The 25,330-nt window shown below is 38.1% G+C and overlaps 1 protein-coding gene across 6 annotated transcripts; it reads right to left on the reverse strand.

Moving 5' to 3' along the window:
- On the reverse strand, positions 1–23,143 carry LOC137936869 (uncharacterized). 6 transcript variants are annotated; one of them, XM_068781804.1, is made up of 22 exons: positions 22,965–23,143; positions 22,129–22,387; positions 21,217–21,279; positions 18,118–18,452; positions 17,922–18,009; positions 17,705–17,776; positions 17,544–17,603; positions 17,354–17,458; positions 16,078–16,188; positions 14,814–14,855; positions 12,148–12,267; positions 11,850–12,052; positions 10,115–10,389; positions 9,918–10,039; positions 9,738–9,780; positions 9,552–9,643; positions 2,164–2,212; positions 938–1,008; positions 730–849; positions 498–586; positions 328–373; positions 1–228 (listed from the first exon to the last, which is right to left on the reverse strand). In XM_068781804.1, exons 2-22 carry the CDS (start codon positions 22,330–22,332, stop codon positions 178–180), a joined length of 2,361 nt encoding a protein of 786 aa, XP_068637905.1. In that variant the 5' UTR covers positions 22,333–22,387; positions 22,965–23,143; the 3' UTR covers positions 1–177. The 6 variants fall into 6 exon arrangements, with proteins under 6 accessions (XP_068637905.1, XP_068637907.1, XP_068637906.1 ...); XM_068781806.1 differs by lacking the exon at positions 22,965–23,143 and adding an exon at positions 22,697–22,714; XM_068781805.1 differs by lacking the exon at positions 22,965–23,143 and adding an exon at positions 22,489–22,621.
- Between the last annotated feature and the right edge of the window lie 2,187 nt (positions 23,144–25,330).

Raw genomic sequence — 25,330 nt, forward strand, 5'->3', positions numbered from 1 at the left:
TGAGGGAAGTCATTACGGAAAGGAACTTACTTTGTAGAAGTTCGTCTACAACCAACTAGACCTGTACGAGGCCATACAAAAGGGCAATTACAAGAACTGTCAGAAAATACATGTTTTGCACAACTAAGTACTTACACAGTTTACACAGAAATATTCTTGACTACCAAAAATAGGCTGCTACTTTGTAAAGAACAGGCCCTTTTTCTTTCCTTTCCTCTTCTCCACAGCCTGAAAAAGAAAAAAAAAAACAAGGAAAAAGGAGGAGACCTTTTAATACTTCTATAATAAAAACTGAAAATAGAAAAAACGATCCAATCTGAGTTGTACCCTCATAATAAATAGTCTCAATGTAAGCACAATGGTGTCTCTTAACCTGTCAAAATGGAAAGGCAAAAAATATGAGGAGACCTTTTAATACTTCTAAGTCGCTTTGACATCTGAGGAACAGCATATTTCCATTAAGATAGAGTAGGTTAGGAAGAAATATCGGTACTTACGAGCTACTTTCTGCTGTCCTTAAAAGATATTCTACTCCACTAGAACTAAGGACAGAAAATTCAGTTGCATATCCAAAAGGGATAGTAACCTGCAAATATAAAGATCAGATGCTATGTGCTGGGTTTTTTTTTATTTTCCTCTGAAAATGGAAATGATTTTATATGCTTGCTATTTATAGCCAGGACCCAAGTGTCCCAAAACCATACAGAAGCAAAATAGCATAATACATACCGACATAGTTGGCAAGAACTTCTCTGCCACAACAACACCACGAGGTCCGTTACATTTGATACTGTAACCTTCCCTCTTAATAGCCAAAATGGCTGGCTCCCATATATCCAGGCATCCAGCCTGCACATCATAAACAAGAAGTTGACAATCAAGATACACATATAGAAAACAATGAATCATTGCAAAACATGTTCAGCGATACCCATACCGACAATGACACTTCATATGATGCATGTCCAGCAAAGTGTGTTTTCTCAATTTGTCCTTGAATCTCGGAATCTGCAATCAACATGAAGTAATACTAAGAGAAAATTTGAAGGCTCTCACTAATTTGCAGTTTTAATGTAAGATTTCCTGGCAAGAAATGACAACAGAAGAACTTGACACATGTAAGTCATTAGAACTACTTGCAACTGCTGCTTATGCCTCACAACACTTTTATAACTTAAAAAGTTAAATCATGAATAAGTGGCAATGCTACATGGCATATGTATGTATCACTTTTTTGGAGTAAGATACAGTTTCATACAATGATACTTGAATAGTGTAATAAGGATCCCAAATAAAGATTCAGCTTTTAACTGTTGGAGTTGTTTGAGAGAAGTAACTTGTGCCATTTTCCCGGTATTGTAGATTATATAACGAAGAGATTCTTAACCTAATGCACACGGATTACTAATGTAACTGAATTAAACAAACAATTCTTTCATGCAACCTGTAGTATAATTGAATGCTATAAAAGCAAACAAATAATGCAGCCATCTGATCAGAAATTTTCAATAAATCGATATCAAAGAGACGGAAGTTTTAGGAACCCCAGGATCCTTAAAGCGTGACTAACAAACCCTTGGTCATACCTAATTAGAGCCTATAAATACTATTAAAAGGAAAGAATGATGAAGGTACACAAGTATTAGACACATAAGCAGTGCTCAGTTGTCATGTTGTGAGTAGAACTAAATAAATTATGACCAACTTCTATACATATAAGTTGCAAAGCATGAGGAAACGAAAGTAACTCAAACTACTCATTGGAAGGCATTGGAATCTCCACGTATTGTATAAATTCTTTTAAGAAATTGCCAGAGGTATTGTATGTCGAGATTTTATTTTATTTTGAATAAAACTTTTTTTGTACTGTCCAAACATATTTAATCATTTGCATAAATAATAAAGTTTCTCATCCCTTGACAGAAAATAAACCAAATGTTAATTATCCAAGTAATTCAACCTACAATAAAAAATAAAACAATCTATCTATTATGTTTCTATTTTCTTTACTAAGAGTTTATGCCGTGCTAACAGAAAAGTAACTGTCAAACACAAAAGAATTTAGTCTTTTCATATGGAACTGCAAAAAGCTTAACGCAGATAGAACAACAAGGGTGCTGCAATTGCATTTGCTTTTTCCTAAAAAAGGATAAAACAGCTTACCACAAGTTATCTTCCTTTGATCATTCGCAAAGACCTTAACAAGTTCCCCCTGCATTACATGCTAACATATTATTTTAATTATTTAAAAGAAAATACTAAGTACACCACAATCAAGCAAAACATAGTCCTACAAAGTATCTGAAAAAAGCACTCCTACAAAGAGAATGTGACGGGGGACGATTACGTCATTTTGATTTAGTGATTCCGATGGTGAAATTGGGAAAGAAAGGGAGAGAAACAAAGAAGGAGAAAAGGAATTGAGAAAAAGAGGAAAGGAGAGGAATAGAGAGGAAGGAGAGGAAGGAGAGGAAGAACGGGAAGGGAGGAAACAGCAAAAAGAGAATTTTCTATTTCATCATCGTCAATCTCCCGTACAGTTACCATCTAATAATAATAAGAGAAATTCAAATTCAAATTTCAAAAAAGAGAAAGTCAATAATTGATAAACCTCGTAAAATCAGGGAAGATAAAAATAAGTTAAAATAAAATAAAAATAATAAAAATACAGAATCACCAAACCACAATGTGGTGGGCTCTATGCCTCCGAGTATGGTGATTGGCGGCATACTAGTGTCCCCTCTGACTCTCCTGGGGTAGTGAATCTTTACCTTGTCAAGTGTAACTCCTGGTGGCTCTAATAGTACTCGAACAAATCCGAGTCCAACTACTACAATGTCTTGCGACAAATCCAAGTGTTGTCCGAGTTTGGATGCCTCGCGCAATGTACTAACAAACATTGAACTTCACCACTCTTGGTAAAAACCACTTGTTCATCTAAAATAGCATCAATATGGTCTTTTTGTACAGGTGAGAGGGGAAGAGGGGAGGAGTCAAAGGGACTGCAGAAGTGGGAATAGGCGTTGTATTCGATGATGAGGTAAAGTCAAGAGTCAAACAAAAAGGATCATAAAAAATGGAAGAATGACCCATGTATGCTATGAAGTCTTCAGAGCTAATTTCAAAGTTAGGTGGCACATCGACAACATAAGCATTAGATCCTATTCTTTTCAACACCTTAAATGATCTTGTACTACGAGCTTGCAACTTTCGAGCATACCCTGACGGTTTCACCGAGTTGTTGTATGCAAAATGAGCAACTGGAAGAATTAAATCCCATGCCCGATGATGCTCACCAACAAGGCAATCAAAGTAGGTTTCCTAAGCTCTAGTTTACGACTTCAGTCTGAGCATCAGTCTATGGATTGTAGGCAGTAGAAAATTTTAATCGTGTACCCACAAATTTTTTCAGATGTAGCTCATAAAGCGAACATCCCTTTCAAAAACTATGGTCTGAGGAAGACTGTATAGTTTGACGATCTCATCAAAGAATAGTCGAGCGATTTTGGGTGCATCGAAAGTTTTAGCGCCAGGTGATAAAATGAGTCATCTTGGAAAAACAATCTACCACGATAAAATGAACCATTTTTTCGAAAGGTACGTGGAAGACCTAAGACAAAGTCGATACTGAAGTCTTGCCAAGGGCATGTAGGGACTGGTAGGGGTGCATATAACCTAGTGTTTTGTTTCTTATGTTTACCCAATTGATATGTCCTACACTGTCCAACCAATTTTGCAACCTCCCTTTTTAAGCTCAGTCAATAAAATCAACATTCCACCTCCTCAATTGTTTTATTTTGCCCAAACTATCCCCTGAGTCCTCCTGCATGGAGTTCCCAAATCAAAAAGTGTCGCATGGACATACAGGGAACACATAGCTTATCTGCTTGAAATAAATAGTCATCCTGAAGATAGAAGTCATCGATGAGGCGCCTCTATCCCTCTCGCATCTCAAAACACATGTTACCAAAGCCAAGGCAAGAGGCATAGTCATCTATGAGCTTCTTAAAACTAGTAACTTGCACACTCACAACAGACAACAAACTAACCCTACGACTGAGGGCATCTGCCACTTTATTCACAATTCCGGACTGGTGCTTCAAGACAAAAGAGTATGCCGATAGGTACTCGCCCATCGCGCATGCCCAGAATTAAGTTTCTTTTGAGAATTGAGATATCGAAGGGCCTTGTGATCGGAGAACATGACAAATTCTTGCGGAAGGAGATAGTGACGCAAATAAAGTAAAGCTTGTACAACCGCATAGAATTCTTTATCATAAGTCGAGTACTCTTATTTGGCATCGTTATGTTTTTCACTAAAAAACGCGATCAGATGTTGCTCTTGACTTAGTACTCCACCTATGCCTATACCTGATGCACCGCATTTGAATTTGAAACCTTAGACAAGTCATGTAATCGCATAACAAGTGCCTTCATATTTTTTTAATTTCTTGGAAAGAGTGAGAGGCAGCTTTTGACCACGAGAACTCTCCTTTCTTCATACAATCAGTGATGGGCGCCATAACCAAACTGAATCTCTTGATAGTCTTCCCATTAAACACAAAGAAACAAATGTTAGAGCGCCCATAAATGGTGACATCCTGATCATAAAGCCACGGTCTACCCAAAATAATATGGCCCACGTCTATGGTGATCACATCACACCAAATATTTTCCTTTTACTCAAGGAATTAAATGGGGACCAGACACCGGCCTTCGAGTGAGATGGAAGTGTCATCGACCCATGAAACTCGATAAGGTCAGGGGTGTGGAACAGTCTCAAGGCCTAAGTGGGTAATAGTGCAAGATGATACGGCATTGATGCAACTGCCGCTATCAATGATGACTTTACAACCCTCGTCTCCACACTTAATGTAAGTATGAATATAGTAGTCTGACGCCAATCATCAGACTTCTTGGGCTGAGTCAACGCACATTGGACAACATTCATTATGGGGATGGGAGTTATAGAGTGGCCGAATTGTCCTCATATGTCTCATCTAACATATCAAAGTTGGCAAGGTCAGGTTCTTACTCCACATTCTCCTAATCATACTGTGGCGACTTCTGATCCTCAATGAAAGGGCCCGAGTACTACAATTGGACACAATGTGGTCAAATCCTTGGCATTTGTGACACTGAATTCTAGAATTGAATTTTGACATGTCTTTCCACTATTCCTGATATATGGGGTTCCGAAGTGCGATTCACTCTTGAAGGGGGTGCCCCTAATATTGACTTTCGTGGGACTTGAGGATAAACAATAGAAGACCTAAAAGGCATCGAACGAGTGTCAAACCGATGTGTTGGCGGAAACTTGGAGGCCAACTCGTAATTATGTGTGGCATAGGCCTCTTCCATCGTTGTGACAATTCGAAGCAAGATTTCATGCCTAAGGTCATCATTGAGGCTTCACTCAAAAGTTATCACTTCATCCTCGATGACGGAACAACGCATTTGAAACTCATCAAATTGTGTGATGTATCCGGCGACTAACTTATTCTCTTTCCTAAGATTGTGCCATTGTTCTAAAAGAGTGCTTCAACAGGAGGGGGGAAAGTATTTAATTTGTAATTTGAGTTTCATTTCCTCCCAATGAGTAATAGGAGGTTCATGCCCTCTGGTGATTTCCTTCCCAATGTCAGCTAATTTCATTTTGGCAAACGTAACCTTCCTATCCTCAATAGTTCATACCACTCGAAAAATTGGCCCATCTCACAAACCTACATGGAAAATACCCATGGGTCCAAACGACCATCAAATACAGGGGCCTCGACCTTTATGTGTTTCATAATTTTTTCTTTCAGCCCCTCATGGCACGGGGCGTAAGATGCATTATCCTTAGGCAGCCAAATCATCTTGTTTGGGATGTGGTTTCTGATTTTGACAGTATCAAGATCAGCTAATAGGTGGCAGACTTCAGAAGTTTCTTCCTTATTGAGACCACGGCAGAAATGGAGATTCCAAGAACTGGTATCCAAGCAGTAACAATAGTAATGTCTTGACACGTGGTGATCTATAACAAGGTACTGTATTGATCCTTTATTGGCCCTGATCTGCAACACCAATCATTCCAAAACTGGATTTTACAACCATCCCACAAAGTAGCACACAGCCGCCTCAAATATAGGAAGGAGGGAAAACAAAGATCACCAAAGGGAGGATAAACAAACAATGACGCCTTCCACCTCAAGTCCACCAGTCACCATCCCATTAAAGCTTTGAGGCAACCATGGGCCTCCACAAGCTACATGTACAAGTGTTGAATATCCAAATCCACTTAAGCAGGAAGGCTCTGTTCATGTCCTTAGTAAGGAAAATGCCTAGTCCACCAAGAGATTTAGGCAAGCAAACCTCCTTCCAACTAACAAGGTGATACTTGAATGCGTTTCACAAACCCCTCCAAAGGAAACGCCTCCGAAAGGTTTCAATGCGATCACGGATTAATGTTGGGCACGACAAGAAGGATAAGTAGTAGTTTGGGAGCCCCACAATGCACAAATTTCGAAGGGTAAGGCTTCTAGCATTAGAGAGGAGCTTCCCCCTCCAAGTAGCTAGATGCTACTCAAGTCTTTCCACCCTTGGAGTCCACAAATTCTTTTGAGGACTGCGATCAAATAGAGGAAGGCCGAGGTAGGCGGTGGGGGGGAGACCAGTGAACAGCCAAGATAGTCAGCCATAGTGCGGAGTTCCTCGAGGTCAACGTGATAGCCCAAGCAAGGTGGTCTTGTGCCGATTGATCCACAGCTAGCCTGATGGGAATATCTGATTCCACTTCAGCTGAATCCATGGGCTAGTCATATTTCGGGATCGCCTTACCGGCCCTCTCATCATTGAAGGTGATTCTCAGGTGGTCATTAGTTGGTGCTCCTCCTTCGTGTCCCCGCCATTGGCCGGTCTTCCACCACATCTCCGACTTAGTTTCCAAACTCCATTGTAATTGGATCCATGTACCTCGCTCAGCTAATTCTCTAGTTGACGCTCTTGCAAAGAAAGGAACCTCCCTCCAATCCCTTGTTGTAAAGGGAGGTCTCCTTTAATTGCTGTTGTAGCTCTGGTTCTCTAGTAATAAAATTACTCACTTCTCTCAAAAAAAAAAACACAGAATCGAACTCCATTACCACTTCTAAATGGAAACAGATTCCATTACCGAAAACCAGTTTTAAGTAAACAATAACCCTTCCACAAAACTAGAATTGTGGACTGAAACGGAATAGAGGACAGCCAGGAACCCTCAGCCTAACTATATTTAACTAAAAGAAGCTACCACCAAAGTGTATTCCGCTCAGTTACAAAATGCCACAATCACTTTTCTGGCAAAGTTTTATTTATCATACTTATAGACCTTAAACCCAAACCACCACTAGCTTTTGGCAAATAAAGTCCATCCCAGTTAACCAAATGATACCCAAACCTATCTGACGCACCTTCCAAAAGAAACTGACACATAATAGACTCAAAGCTACAGACCACAGACAAGGGATGAAGTAAAGATATAGTTTGGAAAGCCTACTAAGATAGCCTTCTCCAAAGTAGTCCTTCCAGCAAACCTCAACTATTTACCTCTCCAGGTATCAAGCTTTTTTTCAATTCTTACCACAACAGCATCCAAAGGTCAATTGTAAGCCTTCCTAGAAAGAAAGGAAGACCGAGTATAAATTGTGCAGAGTAGACACTTTACAACCTAAAGCACCACCTAGAGAAAGCTGCAATTCCTTAGAAAGGTTCACTCCTAAAAGGGCTGATTTCGACCAATTCACTTCCTGCCCCAAAATTATTCATAGATGGACAAAAGGGCCTTAACAGTAAGCAATTGATCAAAGTTAACATCACAAAAACATAATGTGTCATCTGCAAATTGCACTAAAAGAGAACAGAATTGCCAAAGAGATTGCGAAAGAGCTTTAGCCAATTATAGGCTTGAGCTGCTTGAAAGATTACAGCAAGTGTCTCTCCTACAATGTTGAATAACGTTGATGATAATAGACAACCTTGTAGTATCACTCATGTCTCTTTAGGAAACCTTATGCCTCCCCATTGACCAATACAGAAAGGAAGCTGAGGATAGAGCTATAAACCCAAACCTCCATTTAGGTCAAAACCTCATTCATTATTCATTCTTTTTAATAAAATTTCACCAGTTCAAAAAAAAAAACCTCCTTTGTGCTCTTCTCATAAAATGTGAGACTTTTTTCTCCCCATGTTAGGATTAAATTATGCTTTCCCAACTCCTTTTGCTTCCGCGTGCAGAACTCCCACACAGTTTCCCCTCCCTAGATTGGGTAAATAAGAAGGGAAGTATGCACATAAATTGATCAGTGTTATAAATCTATCTCCTCATCATAATGTTAATGATTGCCAATGTCCTCCTCCTACCTCAGGCATTATAAAACTCACTTTTGGTGGAAGTTCTGATGGATATCCTAAGCCTGAGACTAGCAGTGGAGTTTTTTAGAAACGTAGAGCATGCCCATTTGCTCATATTTTTTTAATTTGCTTGGAATTGCAGATTAGAAAGAAACCAAGCTTAGAGCTTTCCTTACTGGCCCGAGTATCTTTAAGGAGAGATATTCAGGTCATCTTATTATTCTGAATCAGCCCCCTAATTTGTATTTTTTTTTTTTTTGGTTCACTTTTAGTAAAATCATCCATTATTTGAAAATAATGCCAATCCCTCAGAAATTGAAAGACACGAACCCCATTTAATATTTCATCTACTGACTAGGTAGTCACAACTAGCCAAAAACGCTTACAGATTTTCATGATGCCAAAATTCAAATTTTACAAGGCAATTTTACAAGTGTCATCCCAATATTTGCCTAGACTGGCCACCCTAAGTACTCTTGACAAGATCAACAAAGACTATGCATGCTCCCTCCAGCGCACCCTATTTCTTGTAGGTCCTTCTTTGAAAAGGCAAAGATTGTGAAGTTTATCTCTCTCAGAGTCACATAACCCGGCCTGGACTAGAAGATAGAATTGGTTCAACTGAACCCAGTGCCTAGTCTAGGTCATATATGTATAAAACCGGAGAATGATAAAAACCCTGCTGACCCAAACAGGATTGATGGTTCAACTGGAGAACTGGCTGACCCGGCAGATCATGCGAGTCACTATCACACATGGAAAAATCCCCCTCACACAGCAAATGAAGAGGAAGGGCAGTCTCTCTTGGCAATGATGGGGAATGCAGACCTCCCCTGCCTATGGCAGAAAAAGGTGGAGGGCAATGCCATTCTCCTTGAAATGACGGAGGAGGAACCCACCTCGTAGAAGCTTGACAAAGGAAGGGGCCGGAGCCCACCCTTCCCCCCTGAAGATCAGGAGAGAAACTCCCTCACTCTTCTCTATTCTTTTATTTTTTAGAACTAAATGATTTCATTCTGTGTCAATCAATAGTCATACCCAGTTGACCTGGGTTCAACTGGATCCGGTCACCTCTCCAGGTCTGTTTGGATAACATTGGTCTATTCTTTCATTTCACATTTATTCGAGTGCTTGAAACCCTAATCACTCCATTACGATCTTTATCCAGCAAAACATTAGAGTACCTTCCTTTTCCTGTTATCAAGGGGTTGAACTTCAATTGCAAGATATGAGTCTACATCATCAGCTGTCACCAGGTAGTTGGGTTGTTTTGCTCCTGCAGCCAATAAGATGTTCAGTAATCAGATTCGGAGAAAGATGCAAAAAAGTGAACAAACGATGAAGATTAGAATTAGTTGTAGAAGGATTACCAACTATATAATGGACTGACCCATCCTCCAAATATCTCACCCACTGATTGTGAAAACATTAAGTGAGCAACAATTAGCTAGAAGGTAAAACAAACCAAAATGATCTACTTTTCATATTAAAGCTACACAAGGCGTCTACCAACCCAAGGATTAGCACAAAACATTTGAAGAAACATATACCTCAAAATTGCAACTCATAGTTCCATTAATAGAGTAACCACAGGCTTGTAGCTCTTGTCCAGGAAATGCTTCTCCAGCAATTTGGAGGCCCTCTATGGCCGGAAGTGGATCATCATCTGCAGCTGTGACACGCAGGGTCCTCAATGACCATTACAAACAAATGAAACTAAACAGCACTACCAAGTTGAAATAATTACCTTCAGAAAATGAGGAACTAGGCTCCTCCAAGACTGGAGGAAGATAAGGAGAATATGATGAACCTGGATCTTCTTGTGTAGGTGTCATATAAGAACTGTTACCAGCAGCCCAATGGACAGAAGATGATTCTCTCTTGGTGGGGATCCCGGGTATATCAGCATCATCCACCTCATTCCTACCAAGAGATAGAGGTCTATTAGAGTGCTCATCATTAAGATGTCTTGTATCACCTTGAGGGGTAAACCGAGCTGGAGCATCTTGCACAGCTGGACTCCTAAGAGTAGTGCGTGAAAAGAGTTAAAATGAACTCCCCAAGAAAACTTCTTTAAAGGAAAAAGTAAACTAGAAAGAACAAGATATTAACTGACAAAATTAATTAATAAAAGGTTAATAGTTGTTATGGTTAAACAAGGTGACTATAACTAGAATGAGAAAGATCTACTTATGTCTCCTATGATCCATCAACAAAAGTTGTCGAATAGATTTGTTAAGAGCCTCAATAAAAGGTGACAAATAGATTTGTTAAGATCCTTCAACAAAAATTGACAAATGGATTTGTTGTGGGTGCTTCATGCGTAGGTTCAAGCAACTATTGAACAGACTGAAGACTCCTATGGAGCTAAAGCTGATAAACATCTTCGAATAAAAACAGAAAAGGCCTAATGAAACTAGTGAATGTCTTCAGGTTACCTTCCCTAGAGGCCAATAACCATGTGAAGTTTATTGCAATGCAATGCCTACCAAGTAAAAGAACGGCATGCTCTTGAAAAAACAAATGAATTTGTCTATGCATTTTCTCATTTCCTTCAACGATGACAATCTGAAAATGAAGCATCTTCAAACCCAAGAATGAATTTTTTTCTCAACTACAGGTAAGTAAAACCAGATAAATATTTTGACAGATTTTATGATAAAAACCTATAGAAAGAAGAAGGAAAATAAATTAAATCCTAAGAATTTTAGGAGCAAACAAAGAGTGGAAAGAAGTTTTCGGAGAAGAACAAAGGCTGTTCAATCGAAACATGTCAAAAGAGTATTGCTGCAATTTCTAATTCACGTGGAAAAAATTAGCGTGGAGACTCAGTGTGCTTTGTCATAATTTTGCTCTTTTTATTGAAAAAAAAAAAAGCAAACCCTAATTATATTATGACTGATCTACAGAATCTATCAAATATAAAAGGCACACTGTTTTTAATTCTAAAATAGAAGATTTAAAGTTATTATGTTCAAGTTGTATTTAGTTTCTAGTCAATTATAATCTTTAGACTTAGCAGGAGGCATTTCATGTGCCTAGTATGAGGTGCCCGGAAGAGTTATTAATATGCACTATGGAAGATTCCTACTTACACTTTTATACAGAAGTTTCTGCAGCTTCTCAAGTTATGGAATAAATTTCATGATTCTACTCATCTGGCTAATGTGGCGTGAGGTTTCTGTCTCCTTCTCTTTCAACCTTTTCTCCAATTTTCATATTTTAAGGTTAGTTTCCTGCACTCTTTTCAACAAATGTACAATTTTTTCTGCTGCAGACAGAATGAACTATAACTATTTATAGCCTGCTCACACACATGCAACCAACAACAGAGACCTAAACCCTTGAAACTTCGATGAGGAAAAGCTTCTAAGGAAAGAGTGAAGATACAATAAATAGAACATATATATTGCAGTACAACCAAAGACTCACATGTTTATTATGAATTGCCCTCAAAAAGCAGTCAACCTGATGAGGCTCACCTGCTAGCAGGGGGAGAAAACCTTCCGAGATTATCATGCTCCAAATCTTTCATTATAACACCAGCAGAAGCAGGGAGATTACTATGGTGCCCAAATGTGTCCCATTCAGCAGTTCTTGTTGTCTGAGCATTTAAAGGAGACGATGATGGTGTTTGTGAATGAGAATATGTTTGCTGAGGTACAATCTCCAAGCCATTTTTATTCTGACACCACAAAGATACGAATTCAAACACTTACATTCTCCAATAGTAAAGGTATCTTTTGAAAAATAAAGAACATATAGAGGACATTGTCATACTGTACTGGTCAAAGCTACTCCAAAGGAGTTAGTAGGTGATTGTGGAGTAAAACTAGTGCTGTTGTTCAATGCATCAGATCGCCATGGGGCTAACTGATACTGTGACTCCTTCAACTTTGCCTGTAGATCGAAAATGAAAACAGATTAAAAGAAAATTTCAAGACGGTATTTTTTCTTCTAATTCCTTATACAGACACTCAAAAATGTGTAAGGCTTGGACCAAGTAACGCCTATTAAGAAAAAACAGGTATAAGGGTGGGCATTGGGTCAGGTTTGGTGGGGAACCCAACCCAACCCAAAATATGCGGGGACGGGGTTAGATTTCCACCCCGTGGGGCAGGGATGGGGATGGAAATAAAACCCCATTGGGTTTCAGGTCAGAGACAGGTTTCCCTGAACCCGACCCACGGGATATATACCTATAATGCCCCCCTTTCATATTAAAATGACATTTGGTTTAATAAACAAAAAAAAGTAATTGTTTAACTTTAGTCGGGGTATTTAAGGGGAAAAAATATTTCAAAACACTTTTCTCGTGGACATTTATACCCTCTTATTTAAAAATAAAGACCCAAACGTTTTTTCCTCCATATGAAGAATAAAAAAGTTGAATTTAGGGCATTTAAGGAGAAAAAAATAGGCTTTGAAACCTTTTTTTATATTTTTTTATAATTTTACAGGTTAATAATTTTTTTATGGACCTTTATTTATGGGCTGGATCGGGGATGGGTTGGGGATGAGTCACGGATGGATCGGGGATGCGAGAACAGGGCAGGTATGGGATTTTTTCGAGGACAGGGATCAGGTTCGGGTTCAGGTCCTTAGCCGCCAAACTAAAGGCTCAGTGGCACACCTACTCAATTCCACCATTAACTAGGTGTACCACTGAGCCTTTAATTTGGTGGCTAAGGACAGCTGTTGCAGCAGGCTTACTTTGTGTAGCTAGCTAGCTGGTAACAAGGATGCAGCACCTTCTACAGATGGTCGTAACAGAGATAAGACTATTGAGGTAGATGTATAGAACATTATGCAGGACGATCAGAGATTAACATATTTGTGAACTGGGCATCACACAAGTAGACAACAAAATTAGAGAGCCAATGGAGATGGTTTGATGAAGGTTAACATGGATGGAAACAGTGAGGAAAAACTTGAAAAAGGTCGAAGAGAAATCCACGATCATACCCATGCCCCAGCATCCAAACAACACTGCAGTCATCAAGACTAACCTAATGATTAACTAAGCATTTGATAGAGCAAAATGGAGGATTGGTAAAATGTTTATCTCTAGATGCGCGGGTCATATTCCTTAGCGCTTTGGAAGGAGAGAAACAACAGGAAATTCCAGTTCAAATCCTCCCCAATCTTTGTGCTTGCTGAACACATTGTTGGCCAGGTCTCCACCAGGCTCCTTTGGCAGAAAGAATTCCTCCACCTTAGCAACTCTAATTTCCGTCAGAACTGGCACTTGATTGCAGCTATGGTAGGACCCTCTCGTCCTCCAAATATGATTGTGTGGTCCCATCCCCCTTGGTCACCTCAAACTGAACTTTTATGGCAGTGCCTTTGGTTGTCCTGGGCCCACTAGTTTTGGTGGAGTAATTCACAACGAAAACGGCAGCCTTCTCTCCTTTACGGGTCCTTTGGGTATATCAAAGTCCACCTCCGCTGAACTTATCGGGCTGCTTCAGGGCCTCACGATCTTCAAGGACCAATTCTCAGGTCCTCTTATCATTGAAGGGGATTCCAAAGTTGTCATTGATTGGTGCGGCAAATTTAAACCCCCCTGGCAGCACTGGGATGTCCTCCTAGGACAGTAGCATCTTCTCCTCCCTCAATTGTACTTGGGTGCATACTCCCAAATCCGCCAATTACCTTGCGGACTTCCATGCTAAACGGGCAGGATCCTCTCTCCAAACCCTTATTGTGGATGGTAGCCCCACCCTATAGGTTGTACTTCTCCTCTTTTTCCTTTTTATAAAATTCATGCATTCCATAAAAAATAAGAAGAATGGAGGACAATCCAAATAGTGAACCCTAATTATTTTCTTCAAGAAAACTCAATATAGTTGGACGTAGGGTTTGATGATGGTGACAAAGATGATGAAGCTTGTGCTCAACGCCAAAATTTAGGTCTTGTTCTCAGAAAGAGAGTAACCCCAACCATCTTATCCCAACAAACAAATTTCACATATTTGTCTGACTCTTCAAGGGTATCAATAGATTTACTCATACGATTTATTTTGTACATGTTAAAAAACTAGTTCACCTTACCCTCACTTTCATATCTTGATGTACTCTAGTTCCCTAAGTTGAATTATGTCTATAATCCAAGTTTCATGTATATAGGACATGTAGAATGGGAGATATAAGAAGATTAGTGTTTCACTTAAGTGAGGGCCATTATTGTAATTTTATGAAATCCAATAAATAGGTTGAGGGTTATGCACGACCCCCAACACAGCTCACTTTTCTGAGCTTTCTCCTCCAACTTTTCTCTTTCCTCATTCTCTCTCCATCTCTCTCCTTACTTTTTTCAATCCATGGTCAAAAACTTGTCCAAAATTAGGAAAACCTATCAAAGGCAAAGGATCCAGATATCCAGGAGAAGCAAAGGAATTTAATAATTTTTATGTTCAGCTGACCATGGTAGCCAATTAACACACCTCAGTTATAATAAGCTTTTCTTGTAGATGTTTGAACAAAACCTGCAAGAAAAAATTGATAGGTAAAGTAGAACATCTTAACAGAAATATAATTCAATATTCAAATAATTACATCATGCAAAAGATCAAAACTAAACCATTTTTCAAACCATGCAAAAGCTAGTAATATTAAACAGTTGGTATAAAAGACAATAAAATAATAATATTACCAAGAATAATGATAATTAAATGCACTATGAACAACTTCGTTCATGTCCTCCGAAAGCATGAAAACATTCGACTAAATTGTCTATATTTATCGAATTAGAAATCAAAAAGAACTTTCTTAAAACTTAATTTGCTAAAATATAAACATGCCCATAGTTGTCAATAAAAATTTCAAGAGTAAGAAAAGCAGAAATTTTCTTCAGAAACTCCAGCTTTCCACTCAAGCTGAATGGAGGAACTAATAGAAGCAGATGGAGTTTGATTGCTGCCCTCTCAGCTGCCAGGAAGAGCCCAGTGCAAGAATGGATGCCTACCAATCGTGGGATAAATTAATTAAATTTTGATGGATGCTCATTGGGCAACCCAAGCCTAGCTGGTTTTGGAAGTGTCTGTAGGTTGACTGGCAGTGACAATTTTTCTTCTTTTGCTGGCCTCATTGGCATTACATACTCAACCACTGTAGAGCTGGAGGTGCTAAGGCATGGCTTTAGGATCTTCAAGGAAAAATTTGGAGGCTCGCTCCATGTGGAAGAAGCTCATTTTTTTCTTCTTTTGCTGGCCTCATTGGCATTGCTGACTCAACCACTGTAGAGTTGGAGGTGCTAAGGCATGGCCTTAGGATCTTCAAGGAAACATTTGGAGGCTCACTCCATGAGGAAGAAAACTCTCAAGTGTTATAAGCTGCTGTCTGTAGAAGCATGACCCCTTGTTGCATCACGGGTTCATTTTTTATGAAATCCTAAATTTAGCTACTGATCTTTTTTGTAATTGGAGTCAAGTTCCAAGCACAGCCAATGGCACAGCCGACTCTCTTGCAAAGGAGGGGGTTTCCCTTCAAGCCCTTGTTGTTAAGGGTCCCCCTTACTAAATTTTTTGTGTTGTTTATATCAGGCTTGCAATAAAAAATGCCTTTTTCAACCACAAAAAAAAGATATATTATGAAATACCAACAGGGAAGTTAGAGACAGGGTAAAAAGATTCAACGAACCATGAGCACTTACAATAGAGCAAATGCTGTAAAACTCAAAAATTACTTTGTAATCAAACAATGGCAAACCTTGAGGTTGTTAACAATTGACTGAGCATCGGCCACAGGAGATTGAAAACCATACTCTTGCAGAAGAGGCAACAAAGATGAAATAAAGGTAGTTCTTTCTTGTTGTGCAGCCTGAAGAACCAAAAGGTGTGCCACAAGGATTTATTTCTCATCTCTCAAAACAAATTAGTTGAATGAAAATTTAAAGAAAAAATTGATTACTAAAATATTTTTCTATCAAGGAAAGAAAAAAAAGAGTATCTTAATCTTTTAAAACTAAAGAAAAGAACATCTTTTATTAATTGTTTCCGATTCACCACCTCTTATCTCATTAAGATAACTCAAATATGAATAAATAGAAGTAGATGATATAATAGGAAAGATTAACTTGATTTTGTTTGCAAGATTTTATTAACAAAATACAACAAGAAGAGGAGAGAAAACCTCAAGCCCTAGGGAGGAAGAGAATACCCAACAAAAATACAATTCCTGAATACACAAGACTTTGCTAGACTATCAGCCAATGATTAGCTAATCGTAAATACAGTGCCAAGAGACATGAACATGAGAAATCTCATCATAACAAAACTTATTCAACATGCTGGAGGAGAAGACCCCAGTAGCCAGGATATAACAACAGATGAGTCGCCTTCCACTAATAAGAATTAAGAATGTTCTTAAAAAAATTGTTTTAAAAATAATACAAGAAAAGACAAGAAAACTCTTAAAAGTCATCTTCAAAAAGCATGCATTTTGTATGCAATAACTGTTGCCTAATTACACAAGAAAATCAAATCAAAGTCAGATTTGGAGAGTTTTGTTCATACTTTTAAATACCATTTAGGCATATAGTCATTAAAAAGAAGAAAAAAAAGTCTAAGCATATAGTTTTGAACTTCTGAAATACACTGACATCACTTTAAAGTGTTGCTAAAAGCTTGTTCTGAGAAAATTCTTAACTTGTCTAAGATAAATAATTTTTTTGTACGTCATAAGCACAGCAAAGCAAAAGTAATCCTGCTTCATAATCAGATTGCCTTCTTTAGCCTCAATGCCAGAAAGAAATCATGAAAAAACAAACAAAAAAATAAATAGAGGGCTTATACTAACCGCCTATGCTGTTTTACATAAAAATTATCTGTCACTATGACATGGAAATCTGAGATGAGAGATAATTTATGTTAAAATTTAACTTTCTAAGCTCTCATTGTCCTCAAAAGAAATATTATTAATTATTGAAGTATGGATGAAAAGGCAATTTTTATCAGTAAAGTAACAATCAGAAGAGTTATCGTACCTGGAGTGCATAGGTGAGACGTATGTTTTCCTCAATTATATCTTGTCTATATGATAAAGCCTTTGAAGCAGCATCAACCAGATCTTGCTGCTGCTGATCAAACGCCTGTTTGAAACACATACATCAAACTTTGAGCATAACTTATTGCTTATTTACTCGTTAAAATGTGCATCTTAGCAATTTTACTTACCAAGCGCATATGTGCGATGCGTTTTTCTAGAACATACTTCTCGTTACGTATTTGAGCTTCCTAATCAAGAATCACAGCACCAAACTAGTTTAAATTAGAAATGAAAAATAGAAAAAAAGAAGTCAAACCCACTCATTCAATCAAAACAATTGTCTCCCTGCCTTCATAGAATAGTCAGCCAGATGTTTTCTAAGTTGCACTATCTCCTCTTCATGTTCTCTAACCTTGAATTCCTAAATTATCACAGCAGCAATATGTCATGCAAAGCAAATGGCAAATTACAGGGCAAGCCAATGATAAAACTATGACACCAATAATACTTTTTTTCATAACAATGAGAGAAAGGATTCCATTTAGATGACACCAATAACATCATACCTGCTTCAGCAGACTGCTTGGGTTTATGGGCATCAAACCTTGCCCAGATAAACTAAACTTAGGATCATATTCTCCTACATTTGGATGCCTACAGCAAAATCAACACACATATAACATTTTTTCCCTCTGATGAAACTGCTGCAGAAAATGTTCACTGTTTTTTCTCAGATCTATATGAGGGGAAAAAAATGCTCACCCACTGGGAGAAAAGGATCTTGAAGATGGCGCTGAAAACTGAGAGAAGCCAAGATTATCTACACCCACCTTCCCACCAGAATGGACTTCCAAAGTCCCATTTACCTTATTATTGACAGAGTATTGCTGGCTTTCATAGTATGGTTGTGAAGCAGGGTCCTCATTTTTGCGGACAACAAGTGTACCTTGAGGGTCTGGAGTAACATTGTTTGTCCATCTGAACCTATTCCCATTCTCAGTAGGAGAAACGGGTAGATGTGCCTTATCAGTTCCCTTCTCATGTTCATTTGCAAGACCATCTGCAGATAGTTGCAGGGATGTTGAAGGATCTGATTTCTGCCAGAAAACAAATGGAGACATTCCAATGTAACTGCAATAGACTTCCTTGGCATTGAACAACAAACTAATCTTTCAATTCCAGTTTCAGTCTACCATGAGAAGTGATTTCTTTTTTCATCTCTCTGCTAGACAAAAACAGAAAACCAACAAACTAGTCTTTCATATTTCAGTGTCACTCTTTCTTTTTTAAACATTTCGGTTTCTCTCTTCAGTTAGAAATGATTTTTTTTCATCCCTCAGCCAGGTACAACAGAATTCACTTCTAAGCCTCCAGAATTTACTGTGGTATGTCCTGTGTAAGGGGGGAACCATAAATGCACTAACATGAACTTGAGCTTTTGGTCTTGTTTCCTTTTCCCTGTTAAAAGGCTTTCTGTACTAAATTTTGTTTTTGTACAGGTTGTGTACCACTGATCTCATTTTTTTGCAGTTAATTTCCAAATATAGACTTTAATTTGGCCTAATTTCAAGTACATCCACAAGTTTATCATATTTACAAATATGGCCCAATTATTGAAATATAGGGTGTGTTTGTGTCAATAAAAAATCATAGGAAAAAAGTGCAAATGGAAACTCTTCCATTTCATTACCAAAAGTTTCTGCTTTGTGCCAGTTTTAGGTGATTGGAAAATTTTAATCCCAATCCGTCTTGTCCCACAAAAAGCAAGAAGGGTAAAAAAAATGAGTCTGTACTGCTATAATAGGAAAGAATGGGGAAAACAAATGGAGAAGGCACAGACACAAGAAAACCAGTCAAAGAGAAATTATTTTCCCATATAAAAATTTTCAACTACAAGATTGGTCAAAAGGGAAAATGATTTTCGTGTCATTTTGTTTTCTTATGATGAAAAAAATGGTCCCACAATGGACAAACATTGTCATGCCATTAAAATGTCTTGACATAATAAACTAAGTGTAGCAAACATGCAAATGATAATTTTGCCCCACTATTGGAAGTTTTTTTTATGCCCTTAATTTAGAATTTTTAATTTAATATAAAGAGTAAGGGATACGGGGATCCTCTTTCTGCTCCAAAATTAAATATTGCATGATGACAATTTTGCTCCTTTTTTTTTTGAAAGTGGACAATTTTGCTCCTTTGCTAAAAAGGTTTAATTCAATATAAAGCATACATAAGGTCAGGGGCCACTTCTTCCTCATGGAGAGGAAAATAGACCCCCACATCTTCTTCCTCTTTCTCACAGCAAACAGGAGAATGGACATGTCTCCCACCCCCTCCCTTGAGACACAACATGCAGGAGAGGAGGCTCCCCTTTACCGTTTTGCACAAACTGATAGAAAGGCACAAGGGGCCTTCATAGTTCCCCTTTCCGCTTGTATAAGGAAGAGAGGGGATACAGAGAGAAGAGAAGGCAGCTCTCTCTCTACACGTATAGATATGCAAGCAGAAAGAGGGAAGGAGCAGGCTCCTCTCCCCTCCTCGCTATTCATGACCAAGAGTAGGGAAGGAAGCTCCCCTCCACACATACTGAGAATGGCATGAGGGAGTCCCTCCTCAACCTTTTCACTATTTGTGAGGCGAGAGAGGGACAGGAGGCCCTCTCTCTCACTCCTTTGGATGAACAGAGAAGAGGAAGGAGAGGTACAACTCCAACCAAGAGAGAAAGAAAGCAAAGAGAAGATAGAGACGGTCCCTTCCCCTCCTCTCTCCTTAATGGAGAGATGGGATGGAGTTAGGGCCCTGGTACGTCCCAAAATTTGTTTATGATTTTTAAATTAAATAAATAAATATAGATGATAAAAAAATTAAAATTAATTAAATTTGAAAAAAACGATAGCACCTTAAAATAAGAGACTCAATTAAGCTTTCAGACACTAAGTTGGATTGGCCCACACCTGAAAATACATAAAATTTGCAGCCATATTTGGAATTAGACCAAAACTAGGGAATTATGCTTATTTTCAGATATTCACAATTAGAGGTCAAATTTTGAGAATTTAGTTTGCCAACGGCCTACCTTTCCAAACCACAACACTCGAAAGTTTTCTTTACCTTCCCAAGAAAGGCACTTTCTATTTTAATTAGCATTTTGACAAAGGGAACTTGGATATGCATTTAAAAAGCTTTTTTTTTTTTTTTTTTGAAGAGAAACACATTGAATTAATCCACAGGCACAAGGAACACAATGGGGACTGGGAAGGGCAGGCTTACAATGAGGGATTGGAGGGTGACCCCCTCTTTAGCCAAAGAATCGGCATCTAGAAAAGCTTTCAACAACCAAAAGGGTTATTTTTTTGCTTGTTGAAGAAATGAGAAAGACCAGCCAACATTTGGAAGAGGTCAAGCAGCATTTCATTGGAAATACAAAGTTCCCTCACCATTTTTAAACAGAATGTCATATGTCACAAGTTGCTTCAATCTAACCATCTCCTAGTCAACCAATAGGCACTGAAAAATAAATATGGCCTTCACCAGAAGAATACACCAAAACTGACACATGATTCCTGGTACTTCAATAGTCTCCCTTTTCCTTTTTGTTGTTCATAATAGGTATGTGTGATGGTGGGTGGTGATGATCTTCATTGAAAAGGACAATGATAAAAAGTATTAGAGAATAATGCTCATTATCAGGTGTTTATGGTTTCTTCAAAGTGTCGAGATAGAAGATACAAGTGAATGAGAAAAAAGGATGATTTGCTCTCTCTCGCATGCCACACAAAATATGCAAACGCTGGAGTTAATCATAACCAGTTAGATAACAGCATAGCTGCAGAATGCAAGAGTAACTAAATCACTTACATATCTTTCCAGTTCCTCGCCTTTTCTCTGAAGCTCAGTTCTTAAATGATTATTTTCTTCCAACTGTAATTTAAAATTTTAAAGAAAATCATGAGCTCCACTCTACAAGCATATAAAATGTAAAATATGTAGGGAAACACAATTGTCTATTGCATGGTGAAATATCAGATAAGCCATTTTATCAGGTTAAATATCTTCTGAAGCAGTTCACATCAAGAAAATGAGATTGAAGAAGTATAGACTTTATATCTAACCCATCAGTAGCACAAATAAATTTGACCTGTAGCTTGGATTACACAAGCATTCATGACTTTAGATATATGATCGTGTTATTTCTGTTTATATTATAGGAAGGTATGTATGAATTGGTTGTTCTTCAGACAATAGCACAAGCAGGCAAGAAACCGAGCTGCTGGCCATCATCAGTCTTGTAGAGCACAAAGACACTGCACTGGAAAACCCGAGCCAACACCAAATGTAAAACAGTAAAGGTGTGGCTCCTAAAAAACTATGTTCATCACAGCTTTAAGTGGGTGCAGTCTACCTTTGTTGGCAGAGAGAGATTTTCCCAAGCACAAAAAAACAGAATAACTGACTAACCCATATTCCAAACATAACGGGGAGCTACAATTGAATCCAGCAAGTGATATCACTTTCACTGTATAGAATTCACAAACAAGGCCATGCATCATTCATATTTCACGGATTTTTATGAAACTTTCCTTAACGGGACAATCAGACAAAAGGTATCTTGATAGCGCGTCTTATCCGTCATACCAAGTCGTTCTCCTAACTAATTTAAATTTGTTTCAGTGAAAAAAAACTACGAAAGAAATAGGCTTAAAGTAAAATATAAATATGACGAGAAACTTGTTCAGAGGGTATCCTCCGACAAGAGTCGATAACCCTAACCTGTTGTTTAATTGTATTCTCAGCAGCTTCGACAGCCTTCATAACCTGAAGCAAACTCTCTTTAGAAGAAGGATCATTTATTCCCAGTCCCGATAACCGTTGGACCAGATTTCCCGTGCCGCTATCCGCAGACGAATTCCACTGAGATCGAGTGTGTTGCATGTACGAAATTTCATGTCTACCGTTTCCATCGTAAGCTCCCATAACTAAAATCAACTAAAAAAAATCTCCTCCAAATTTCAGGATTCGAACTTCATTGCTGCGAAGAGTTCCAAAAGAAACGGACAAGAATGAGAAAAGAGTAGTGTTTGGATATTTCATACAATTGGGTATACAGAGGAAGCTTGAATAACCAAAAACCCCTGGAATTGCGATGTAAACGGAAAGGAAATTCAGGCAAGGTCCAATAGAGCAGCAACAGGCAGTGTGTGTGTGTGTGTGTGTGTGTGTGTGTGATCAGAGGTTGCTCGAACGAAACTCCCTGAGAGGTGCGCTTTCTTGGTTTTTTTTTTCCATTTTGTGCGAAGAAGACTGGTATATGAATGACCTCTAACTTTAGAAAAATTACTGTTGCAAGCTACTGCAGACTCAGTCAAATCGACATCGCAGAGCAAATGCCACGAAGACCGTTGATCTTGTGGGGGCAGCGCTGATCAAAGTCATTAGAGTACTGTCGCGACGCGTGGCAAATCCAAAGTGAACCTCTGCTGCCTTGGACCCCATGAAGACTGAGAACGAGACCAACGTCGAGGAAGCTTCCCGGACACCGAGCTTGGCCTCGCATTTCACCGTCCTAGCGTCAACCTTACGGCGATGGAAAAAGAAACGAATGCTACCTTGCTCGCATTTGGGCGACTTCTGTGGATGCAAAGCATCGCAGCCGCCGGATACACGCGTTTATTGCGATAGATGGACGACGCAGACAATTAATCAAGGCGGCTCCGATTATCTTGCCGAAACGCGATTTTTTTTTGCAGCACCGCCGGCGGCTAAGACCGAGAGAGATGATAAAGCAATCTCATGATACGGCATTATCATTGAAGAGTCGCGATGATTCTCTATTATAACACTTCCCCTGCAAGTCTTGCTTTCCTCCGAGAAAGATACCTTACGTGCTCTTTTTTTCTAAGTTATCGATTAATATTATGAAAACTCATTTGCATAAATACACTTTGCAACTAGAAAGATGACATAATAACAAAAACAATTATATATTTTACTACTCTTTTTTTTGGTTTAGACCTCGATGTTCTCTATATTTGTGAGTGATAAATTTGAGTCGAAGGCTTTATCCTAAAATGACTAGCCACTTCGGAAACTTTTTCTCTCAGCTAATAAATGTAAGATCATGATACTCACTAATGTATATGGGATTATCCTGTTAACAATAGGAATATTTAAGATAATTTGTCTTTTAACCATATTGGACTTAAAAAGTTCTCTATTTATGTAGAAACATAAATGGCGCAAAGGCTAGATGTTGGGTCATTAGAGATACAATTACCTGAGTAGTTAGAGATAAAATTCAGGATAGTTCTTTACTAATCGTAGGGATCCTAACCAGACTTTTCTCTCCAATAAAAATAATAAAACAAGGTATTACGATTGATAATTGAGTGAAACAAGATACCACAACCCAATATCGGGATTCAACTGGATTGTGGGAAATCAATGTGGGGTTATTGATTCTTTTAAATCAAGAGTTTGAACACACGACAAGTCAAAAGAAGCTTGCAATAAATAAAATAAACAAATTTAACCCCGTAATTGAGCAATCCCCCTCCAAATCTAGGGTCAACCCAATAAATCACTTTTTTCCATAATGTGACATTCCTATGAACCAACATCCACTAATGTCAAATAGATTTGGTTTAACTACTTAGCCATTATGTGACAAAATCTCATTCTTGACTTTCTATGATTGTTGTAGATATGCAATACCCTAAGGTGCATTTGACTTTCTCCTTTGGAGTACCACATATCCATATTCTTTGCCTAAACACCCTCATGAGATTTCTCTCCCTTTATATATATATATATATATATATATATATATATATATATATTTATTTATTTATTTATTTTATTTATTTATGGCAAAGGGTACATCTAACCTAACCCAATCTCTCTGAGTCAATTTCATATTCACTATCCCTTCCAATGGGTGGGTAATTAGTAATGACCATGAACTAACATATTTGAGTATGCACAATCTCCTTAGGAATGCCTACAAGAAATATAAGAGATAGCAAAACACCAATCAAAATAGGAGATAACAACATCTTGCTCACTTGGTCTTTCTACATTGTTTAAAGATAAAATTAAACCCAAACGACCAAAGAAAGCCCACATATGTAAGATTATTATAAGATGGGCCACATGACCAAGGAAGACCCATAAGATAGGCCTAAACCCATAAGAAGTAGGACCCACAATGATTACCAATAGCTGGCATCCTTATCACATTAGTTGGAAGATCGAGAAGGACTCCCAAAAGTATATTTATCTTAAGGTCACGACCAAGAAGAGTTTTAGTTTAAGTTATATTTGTCTTTTATTAATATTGAGTTACCTAATTATGTTAGGACTTACCTTAAGTGTTAGAGTTTGGGTGTAATTGGGACAATGGTAGTTTTATTGTAATTGGACTCTACTACTTTCCTCTATTATAAATAGAGGTTTATGTATTCTAATTACAACAAGTTATTGATGTCAATAAAGTATTTCACTTTTTCATAAATTCAACATACATCAACACTAGACTCTAATAAAAGTGCCTCTATTCAATCTAACACAAATTAATAAAGAAGGATATACCTTCACCAGACCAACCACCTAAGATCATAAAAAAGAGTTGCCTTTTTTATTTTAAGATAAACTCAAGATGCAAAAAAAGCTTATAAGAAATGCCATAAAGCTTCAATGATTCTCCTGCAAGGTGATGATTGGGTATGGTCCTTAACTCTCTCATTCAATTTGCCAACCGGTTAGAGGACTCGAACAAAGAAGATATTTTTAGAGAAAGTACATACAAAGCGGCTATTGTGCCATCTAGAACATTAGAAAAGATACATCAAATCAAAATCTCAAATCAAATTAAAGTATTTGCAAACAAAAGCATCATTGGAATATGTGAAAAAAATAAAAAATTAACAATTTGATTCTTGTTAAGGTTTATAAGAATTTTCAGTAAAGATACATC

The sequence above is a fragment of the Aristolochia californica genome, unplaced genomic scaffold (assembly GCF_029961685.1).
Source record: "Aristolochia californica isolate CCGP_79_NKW_82.1479 unplaced genomic scaffold, dmAriCali1.0.hap1 SCAF_7, whole genome shotgun sequence".
NCBI lineage: Eukaryota > Viridiplantae > Streptophyta > Magnoliopsida > Piperales > Aristolochiaceae > Aristolochia > Aristolochia californica.